The 10,507-nt window shown below is 42.1% G+C and overlaps 1 protein-coding gene across 1 annotated transcript in view; it reads right to left on the bottom strand.

Annotated features, from left to right (window-relative positions):
- The window catches only part of LCA5L (lebercilin LCA5 like), a 19,735-nt gene extending 10,373 nt beyond the window's left edge, over nt 1-9,362 (bottom strand). The window contains exons 1-3 of the mRNA XM_007470473.1: nt 9,041-9,362; nt 2,891-3,405; nt 136-273 (exon numbers count right to left, since the gene is read on the bottom strand). Of these exons, the coding sequence (XP_007470535.1) occupies nt 136-273; nt 2,891-3,405; nt 9,041-9,362 (975 nt within the window). The remainder of the gene's footprint in view (nt 1-135; nt 274-2,890; nt 3,406-9,040) is intronic.
- Between the last annotated feature and the right edge of the window lie 1,145 nt (nt 9,363-10,507).

Here is a 10,507-nt window from a genome sequence, read left to right as displayed (position 1 = left end):
GTAGGGAAAAAAGTTAATTTGAGAAAGCTATACTTGAAGTTAAGGAATTCAAAGATATGTTAGGCATAAATAGCTCTGATAGTTTGGGAAGCAGCATTTCACAAATTTTGTTACATTTTGCTCTAAAAGAAGTACCTTAAGTTTTTGTTGAAGGTGTTTTATTTCCATTTGCAGAGTCTTTGTAGCTGCTTGAGCTGCTAAGGTCTTCTGGTTCTCAAAGGCCAACTGCCGAGTAAAGGCTTTATTGTTCAGCCTCAGTTGTTTCTCCAAGCTCTGAAAATAGTATATATTTCAACTCTCTGGAACCAGTGTAGTATTATAAAATACTTCGACTGTAATGGAACTAATTACATTTATGAAAAGTGCAAAATTTTAATACAATTTTAGTGGATGGCTTGTCTAGAGGACACATGTTAGAACTAAATATTACCACACACACAAAAAGCCAAAAAATTCCAGATCCCAACTCTAGGGAATAAATATCATGTTTACAGCCTAATGTCTTTTTACACTCTGGAATTTGGTAAAAAAATTTTTTGGAACAGATCCTGAAAAATCAATAAGTAAAATCAACGTTATACTTTACAACTAAACCTAAGCAGTTCTGTTGAAATGAAGTGTACCACTAACTTAGCATGGTGCACTCCGTGAAAACCTTTCAAATCTCTCTTGCCAAAGGGTTGACCAGCGTCAGTGCAGACCATCATGCTCGGACTGTGATTCTCAGATAACTGAGACAGGAAGTTACGATGGGGTCTCACAGAGCCACACCACGTGGATGAATTATAAGCCAATGAAATGACTGACTTAGCACAGTAACCATCTATAAATACAAAGGACTCACTGTTGCACATTCGCCTTCTCTGTGGAACGAGAACTGTTTGAGCAGGACTTTGACAGGAGCTTGGCCAAAAGGCCTTTTCTTTCCTTCTTTTCCATAAAGTGTGGTTTCGCTCATTACAACATTAATACTTTCTCATTAAAGTGGAAAATATGGTAAGCTAATAGGACGAAATAATCGCTAAACATCCCATTTCCTAACATATTAACATTAAAAAAAAAACCCGACATGTTTTGGCCCACAAACTTTTTCTCCCACCAAATGCCCTACAACCAAACGAAATTTCCCATACAGCCAAGTGCCTCCGATAAGAAAATAGCTAATTAGTTCTCAAATTCTTTTTGGTTTTGTAGTATAAAAACATGAGCTACTTAAACATGTTTGTGTAAAAAATATGTAGATGAGATACAAATACGTTTACTTTCACATGACAGACAGATGCTAAGATGGATCCAATCCTACCTGAAAGGCCAAACTTTAGAAGTTTGGTACACTATTTACATGAATGAAAAATGAGGTGGCTCATTATTTCCTGTAGCTCCCATATCCATTTTATGTGAGAAAATTCTCTTTGAGAATAGAGGAGGGTTTCACCAAAAAAGAAATAACAGAAAAAAAAGTGGCTGAAATGAACTTGATATCTTATTATTATTTCAAGATCATTGAAAATATTTGTCTCTCACCTTTAGGGAATTAAACAGTAAATTACTTCCATTTGTGTTTATGTCCATAGAGACCAAAACTACCTAATGTAAAATAGGCAGAATTCTCAATATGATCAGAGTGTCCTCCCAAATCATCCCTTGTAATGTAATCCCCAGGCTTTTGACCACCATGCACCCTTGAGGAATATCTATCTATTCATTTCTAAAATTATTTAAATTCCTTTTCCCTATCTGTCCCCAGGAATATTACCTGGGGAAATTTTCTATTTCTAGGACATTAGAAATGTCTCGACAGACTGATGAGGGAGAGAACAAGGAGCGGGGTGGCGAGGAGATGCACTCAGGGTTTAGGGAAGCAGCCTTTAAGAAGGCAGTTTGGAGTAGAGGCTTGCTTTCTAGGAGAGGTTTCCCACAACACAGCACAGCACAACCCCCTTCAGCATGTGAACAAAATCCCTTGACCTCAGCAGCTGGACTGCCTGAGAGAAAGGTCATTTCCAGATAAATGAGCCCAGCTGTAGCTGAGCAGAACCGCATGGGGCCTTCCCAGGACAGAACCCCTCACCCCACCCCCTGCAGTGTCCTCCACCTGCCTCTGGTCTGTAGAAAAGCTTTATCCTCTTATGCCTTTCCTGAGTTCCAAAGAGTAAATTTAGTCAGAGAAATGAGAAAATGAAGAAAGAAAGGAAAATAGTCAAGAAAGACAAAGTAATAACAGTTTAGCCATTAAACAAAGTAAAGGACCTTTAGTCCCTCTGCAGGGCCTACAGTTAATATTCTGAGCCATGTCCTGTGAGCTGTTCTGTAGATACTGAAACCCCATCAGGTGGAAGAAGATAACTGCACGCTGCCCACCAGCACGGAGACCGCAGTCGGGTTGGAACCAGAAGGTTGATGATGCTGACTCCCGATTACCTCACCACCAACCAATCAGAAGAATGTCCACGAGGTGATCACACAGCCCACGTCCCCCCTCCCTCACCCTGTCTTTAAAAACCTTTCCCTGAAAGCCATTAGGGAGTTTGGGCCTTTTGAGCACTAGCTGCCTGGACTCCTTGCTTGGTGCTCTGCAGTAAACACCTTCCTTCACTACAGCCCGGTGTCAGTAGATGGGCTTTACTGTGCACGGGCGAGCGGACCCGAGTTAGGTTGGGTAACATAGCCACAGGACCTCTTGCCCAGTGCACAACAGAAGGAGCTGTTTCTCTCCTGTGCCCCTCCCCTTCCCCACCCCCACCCCCTCCCCATCAGACACCACCATCCGTGTGCTCTTGCTCAGCACAGCAGTTGGTAGTGCTTCATTCCACAGGCATATATGATGAATGCGCACCCTCTCTCTATTAACTTTGGAAACTTAACATTTCTAGACCTCTGAAATACAGACCTGTATTTGTTTGTCATTTCCCTCCATTTTTGTTGTAAGAACAGACAATCTTTGAGTAAGCTCATCCCTCTCTGCAAGATGTTTGTCTTCAGAAAGTTTCTGCAGTGCCTGCAAGGCATCTTTAGTCTTCAACAGCTCGCTGTCTGTTTCTCTAAGTTTCCCAGACACGGCTCTTTCCTTTCCCTGGGATTTCCTGAGTAGCTGCCTTAAATTTTTTACTTCGTTCTGATGTTTAACCACAATTTGAGGTAGATTATTTTGTGAATTCTCATATTTTCCTATAGCTTTCAAGTGCTTAAGCTGGAGTTGTTTCAGAAATTGGTTTTCTATGACTGTGGCCTCTAGTTTGCGGTGTAGATCAGCTAATTCATTTTTCAGTTCTTTAATCTTATGAAGCCTCGCTGAGAGTATGCGGTGAGTTATGGCATCTCGTCTCTGGGCAGCCACACTGATCTGAGAATTTAAAAATGGTGCATTCCAGTTGTGCTTTTTCTCCACCGAGATTTCCTTCTGGCCTGTGTAAGCAGATAATCCAGTTTGTTACTAGTAATGTGTACATAGATATGTAGATATGTAAATATACAGGCATGTGTAATACCCCCCACCCCCTGCCCTCACACATATACATACATACATACGCAAACTAGAAGGGGAAGGAACTAACACTGAATGAATACCCATGCTTTAGGCTAGGTACTTGACATTTAGGTATCTCATTTAATACAATCCTTTAACGTCAGTAGTAGTCTATTTTAGAGCTGGAGATTATAAGTCATTTTTCAAAGGTTACATAACCACAAAGTGACATAAAATGAACTGAAAACCAGGTCTTCTCTGACGCTAAAACCTGTACTTATTTCTATCATAAAAGGTATACTAAAAATCATAATACTCGATAACATTTACTAAGGGTTTACCATATGTGAAGCATTGAATTAAATGCTTTATGTAGATTATCTGACATAATTCTTCCAACAAAACGTTACAAGGCAATCAGAGTGTGACATTAGAGCCTAATGTTATATATATGATGATCTCATGTATTTAAAAAGAACCTTAAAAAGCCATTAAACTTCTTAGAGTATTCATATAAGGATTCCATCTCTCAATAAACCCAACACAACCAATTTTTCCTCTGTTACTTTTGGGTGAGCACTAAATTAACTAGTTAGATGGTTTGTATTTGGGAGTCTATTTTGAACAAAAAGCATCTAAATGATATTACATGAAGCTTATGTAACCGAATTCGAGTATGTCAAATGTATGTGTAACCTCATTGTATTATTATCCCATTTTAAAGATGAAAAAACTGTGCTGAGTGATGTCATTTATCAATGGGCACACAGCTGGTAAGTGGTGAGACAGACTCACGTCTATGTACCTTTGTTACTGCCCCATATGTATTGTATGTACGTACATCTGTATGATATTCATATGTGCATCTGTGTATGTAAATATATGTGTGTGTGCATGTGCACATATTAGTATATCTATACTCTGAGAAAGAGATTGAAACTGGATTCTAGAATCTAAAAAAAATATTGTCCTCATCCTGGAGAGAGAAAGGCTCTTAGTGGCCAGTGTCACTGGAGTCCTAACCCTAAGCTATTGGCCAAGCGTGGACACATCATCTGAGACATGGCTTAGCATGTTTGGTCTAGGTGGTGGGAAAGGCAGTTCCGCCTGTGATGGAAACAATGAGTCAACAGAAACAGAAGATGCTTTCTGAGGATAAAGCATGTGAATCTTGAGCATGACAGACCACACAGATTTCACAATGATCACAGGATCAGTATCAAATCAATAACCAATGGACTGTCTTTACAACTATGCCTCCAGAGGTTTTTATTTTCCCACTGGGAACAATATAGTAGGGGCTATGGTTGAATACTTGAGTATCTTGGAATAGACTTTTGAGCACACTGAAAACTGGGAAGCAGAGGTCAGACTCTAAGACACCTACTAGAAGGCCAGAGAAGAGGTGTCTGTGGTTGTATCAGGCCGGACACTCTAATACCTTGGGCACTGGCTGGGGGAGTTCTAGACCCAGGCAGTGTGGATCAGGCTGGATGAAAACAGGGGTGGGTGAGGGCTCTCAGGCTCCACACCATGTCCAGCATGATTGAACTTGACCCCAACTTGTAATGCCTTCCAGCTCTTGGGTGGTGTGACCGTGGAGGAGAAAGAGATTCTCCTGAGCCTGGAGGGATGAGGGGTGGTGGGTTCAGTGGGCACTGGAGGCTTGTGTCCCCACCTCACGCTGGACTCAAGTGATGGGAGAGCAGAGTCAGCATGAGTGGGGACTAAACCCCACGGGCATGGGGCACTGGCCAAGGCCCCAGGTCGAGATGTGCACCGAGGGCCTGGGTGCTTCGAAAACAGGACGTGTCAGCCTTTGAAAGATCACATGGGCCTGGACAAGAAACACAGACGTGATGAAAATGGAAGGGCCAGAGACCCTTCCCCAAATGTCCTTGTCTGTGTAAGGCCCCCCATACGCCCTTCATTCCCCAAACATGACTGAGATTCAATGTCTTATCTACCCTAGTGGGTGCCTGTGAGAGAATGAACCAGATTGTTTTGCTTCAGAAAGGTAAATATCCCATTTGCATTTGAGTGATGTAGAATAAATTCATACTATATATGTCATGTATACTTGTATAATAATAAAGTTTAGGAAACTTGAAATAGGGTTTAATCCTTAAAGATTTATATCTCATTATCCTAACCTATACATAAGAATGGTAAAGCTTACAATTTCTGTCCCGTTTCACACAATAAGGCAGATTTAGCTGAATGATTAAGCTACTTTTAAGATAACTAATTGTTAAACCACTAAAATCTAAAACACTTAATGCACCAAAAACATGTACATTTAAGTCCATGTTAGCCAAAAACGGACTCTTCTCATTGCTTCAGCGTAGGCATGCTTCCCACTACAAAGAGTGAATGAACCGTGCTCTTTTGAACAGACCTAAGGACAGCCTCTTCACCGGCTCCAGCCCGTCCATTTCCCAGGTGCATCCCCATCCTCAGCCCCGCCTTTTTTTGGGGGGGGGGGCGGCACGCGGGCCTCTCACTGCTGCGGCCTCTCCCGTTGAGGAGCACAGGCTCCGGACGCGCAGGCTCAGCGGCCACGGCTCACGGGCCCAGCCGCTCCGCGGCACGTGGGATCTTCCCGGACCGGGGCACGAACCCGTGTCCCCTGCATCGGCAGGCGGACTCTCAACCACTGCGCCACCAGGGAAGCCCCTGCCCCTCCTTTTAAAAGCACGATTGTCCTCCTGTCTCACTGCTGTACCCATGCTGTCTCTTCCCCCGTTTTCCCTGGCCCCGTCGTAGCCCCGTCTCCTGGTCACTTTCCTCTTTGGTCTCTCGGTCCCATTCCGTTCCCGAAGTCGTCCACACCCTCAATCTGGTTCTGGTCCTTAGCCTGAGCCAGGTCCCTGCTGGCGCTGGCTCTGCCCTCTGCCGGGTTCTCTCTCTCTTCCACGTCACCGTAAAAGACGTAGCTCACTTCCTTCAAGGACCAGGGTAAGAAGAGGTTCAAAGGCAGGCCTTTCCCCTTCCTGTTCTCCAGAGCCCTGGCATTAGTGTTGGAGAGGGCATCCCCTCAACCCCACCGCAGGGCTTCCACCTCCCCGGACTAAAGACAACAGGGCAAAAGCTGTCCAGAGCAACTGAATGCAGTAAAATAACTTTTTTTTGTATACCAGGTTTTGAGTGACTATCACATATTTTAGCATTGTATTGACAAAACACATCAAGGAAGGATATATAATTGAAGGAATTCTGAAAGTACATTTTTCTACAAAAGGAAGAAATAACCATGTTTTGAAAATCAAATTATAGAAATATATTGCTCGCTATTTACATTGATTTAAGTAAATCTCCAATATCTGACCAGAGCAAATATCCTATCATACTGAAGTCCTCTTTTTATCCCTATAATTTTTCTCTATGAAATGTTTTTCTGCTATAAAATTTGCTTTCCTAAGATGGGAATTGAAAATAATCTCTGATGTTACTATTCTTGAGTGAATTCTGGGTCCGTAGTGGTGGTTCCTGATCCAGTGTTACCAGCCCCTGAGGGTCAGAGGTCTACTTTTATATATAAGAAAGCTGAACAGAAATTGAACCTTCACTGGAGAACAGACTGCACTGGCTAAAACGTAATGCCATTTTGCTTTGGGTTAGAATTACATTACCCCAGCATTAATTCATCAATTACTTGCTGATTAAATTTTTTGGCAAACATTTGCAAAACATGAGCTGGGAGAGAACAAAAGAATAAAAGAATAAACCAAGAGACACTTTTATCATTCTGTGATAAAGCTTGATGTTACAATGAGTGTTTTAAGGTCATCGACACCGGTACGAGGATCCTCAGGGACATATAATTTGGGTTAATGATGCAGCCAAGATTTACTTAAAATAATTTCAGAGTATTCATACACGAAAGCATACCCAAGGGAGAGCAAGCCCTCACTCGGATCATGGAATTTAGGTTCTAGTTCCCTGTGAAGTGACAGTTCATTTAGGCTGCTCCCAATTTATGAACAGGTATCTTGCAAAAAGGACACAATAAATATTTGTGGAATAAATAAATAAGGAATCAGTTTTTAAAAGTCAAATTATAAGGTGCTTAGAACTCAAAATACAGTTCGTTTCTTGTAGAAATGGTTTTATAAATGCTAACTGCATTCTCACGCAGTCCCACAAAAGCCCAGACTCCATGTAAGATGTAGTATATCGTTTGAGGATTTCTTGTCATAAACCCCTGGGGCCAAACTGTTTCTGAATTTTGGGGGGTTTATCCTTCGTGATGCATATATAGTATTTTCCAAAGTACGCCCAGTAGGGCTGGGGACATCACGCTTTGTTTTTGTGGTGAATATTTTTGTAGTGAAATTTATATGATTATATTTTGCACAAAGTGAAATCAACAAAGATCAGTCTCATGTCAGTTCAAATCAGATTTTTGTTGCCAAATCAGTGTTGGTGCCAAAGATATAAAGAACGTTTGGTTTTCAGAGTTCCGTAAATTTCAAATGTGGCTGAGGGAGTATGACTGTAGAGCCTGTCCGTGATGTATGTGCTGTTGTGATAATCTCTACAAATGCCTGGATAGACTTCCCATGACACAGTCTTCTGCCCTGGGCCTTGCCAGGATGTGTGGGACTCCCACCTCTCCAGAGAAAGGGCTCCTTTTGAGAATCTGGATGAAAACTATGGGTCCTTCTCCCTAGAAAGTTTACAAACGCAAATAAATACACACAAACATGCAAACGATCCCCTGGGGTTTGCAGATGCGGGCCTTAGATGAAGAATCCCTGCTCTACAGCTGGGAAGAAGGGCAATGGAAGATTCTAGATCTTCACTGGGGGTCCCAGGCACAGCTGGTCATGGCAGGCTGGGGATGGGAGGCAGGTACTGGGTGAATGTGGCACTACATGTGCTCCAGTTAGAGTAGGCTCTTAATTATTTTCCAGCTACTGACTAGGCAGTTCTGATGGTCACAGTGGAAAAAGAGTTCCAGCTATTTCTACACAGGGAATATTTATAAGCCTAGCATTGCCTGCCTGGGAATAATAACCGCCTGGGCAGGGAGCGGGGAATGAAGAGGTCTAGGATGTTGCAAAGCTAATCCCAATTCGCATAGTTAGGAGTTGATGGAGTACTTTTAAAATCCACAAGGAAATGACTCTATTAACAGCCTTTTGAACCATCCTTGTTTCTAAAGAGCACCTTTGCCAATATGCCTCACCGGATGCGAAGACCATCTTCCCGGGGTGCTGAGACAGATACTTACATTTCATTGGTGATTGAAACCTTGATTCTTCAGCTGAGATGAAAGGCAAGAGGCCAGTGAATTCCAAGTACTGTGGTATTCTGTAACAAGTCCACCTGTTAACTAAAACCCTCAAGAGGGCTAGGCTTTATGTTTTAAGCCTAACTTTCTGTTATTTTGTAATTATCCTTAATTTCTCTATTTCCCATTCCTTCTATAAAAATTCACTTATAATGTTTATAATTTACAGTCTGGAAAAACCATAAAACTGAATATGGACCACTTCAGATAGTAGTGCATTAAATAATAATGTCATTATAGCCAGAAATTTGGTCTTGTTGGGAAATTTTGCTTCTTACCTTTAGGTTGGGAGATTTTAGAAACATTATACTTTTTCTTTTCCTCCTTCTTTTCTTTTACTACAGGCTGCTCTAAATAATTCTTTTTAGCCGCGGTTTCTGAACATTCAGAGAGAAAGTCTTCTGAATAATCGTAGTGAGAACGTGAACTTCTGCAGGAACACTGAGATCTGCTGTAATCAACACTCTTGTCGGAATCGTTGCTGTTCCTGGGAAAACCTGGGCTGCTGCTCTGGCATTTTTCAGGCCTCCTGTCATTTTCTAAGGCCACACTGGGGAAATGTCCATCTGGATTTGTTTCTGTTAGATCAGCCAATGACATAGTAAACAACCTAATAGAAGAAAAGTATTTTTAGATTTATAGCTATTGACGTTGAAATGAACCTGCGCTTTAATATATTTAACTATAAATGAATAATTAGGAATACAAAACAACACATTATTTTGAAGTATTTTCTGGAAAAAATTTCAGTTTGGTTTTTATATTTTTTCTCTACCTAAAATGTAAGACTCTTGAGACTGAACTTTGGGGAGATTATATTCACAGGAAATATAAAGTTCACATCAGGTAACAACAATGACAACAATTTAAAAGTTAGTGAATTACAGTCTCATTCTCTAAGGCTGGCTGTTTTTTTTTTTTTTAATTTAAGTATAGTTGACTTACAATGTTGTGTTAGTTTCAGGTGTACAGAAAAGTGATTCAGTCATACATACACGTATATATATATATATACATGCTAGAACAAATAAAGAATGCTTTAAGTTCCCAAAGCAGTTCTATTCCCTAATCTTTGTGTAAGAACCACTTTGAGCTTCCTTAAACTCAGTCTGAACCGTGTTTGGCTTTGGGAAAGGGTGATCAGGCACTGTCTGGAACATACCAAGCCCTCTCCACTGGTTATCAAGAGACAGAAGTAGCACCTCACTGTTGTCTACCGGATGCTGAGGGTCACCTAACTGCAGACATTCATTCAGCTGAGAAAACAACCAGGTGATTCCTCCATGTGTAGTCAGTCACTTTTCCTTCCGTAGAGACTGATAAAGAAGGGAGCTATCACGTACCTTTCTGAGGCTGTCTTTGGAACGCACACAGCGTGGGGAGCAGCTTCTAAGGGCCTCCGCTGACTCCCACTTCCTGGTATAATCCCGTCCCCTCCAGTGTGACTCAGGTGTCGCTTCTAAGATAAGGTAACTAAAGGATTCTGACTTTCTTCTTAATCACCCTCGCTTTTTCTCTCATTTGCTCACATTGATGGAAGCCAATTGCCCTATTGTAAGCTGACCCACGGGGAAGCACACATGGCAGGAAACTGAGCCCTCAGGCCCATAGCCAGGGAGGACCTGAGGCCCTCCTGCGATCGGGCTGCGGGAGCGGAATCCTACCACCAGCCATTCGGGTGAGCTTGGAACATCCCCCCCCCCCCCCCCCCCCTTATCCCCCCCCGCTAGGTGGTCACAAACCAC

Source organism: Lipotes vexillifer, unplaced genomic scaffold (genome assembly GCF_000442215.2).
Source record: "Lipotes vexillifer unplaced genomic scaffold, Lipotes_vexillifer_v1.1 scaffold402, whole genome shotgun sequence".
NCBI classification, from domain to species: domain Eukaryota; kingdom Metazoa; phylum Chordata; class Mammalia; order Artiodactyla; family Lipotidae; genus Lipotes; species Lipotes vexillifer.
Note: the sequence above shows the minus strand (reverse complement) of the source record. Positions and strands in the feature narration are given on the sequence as shown.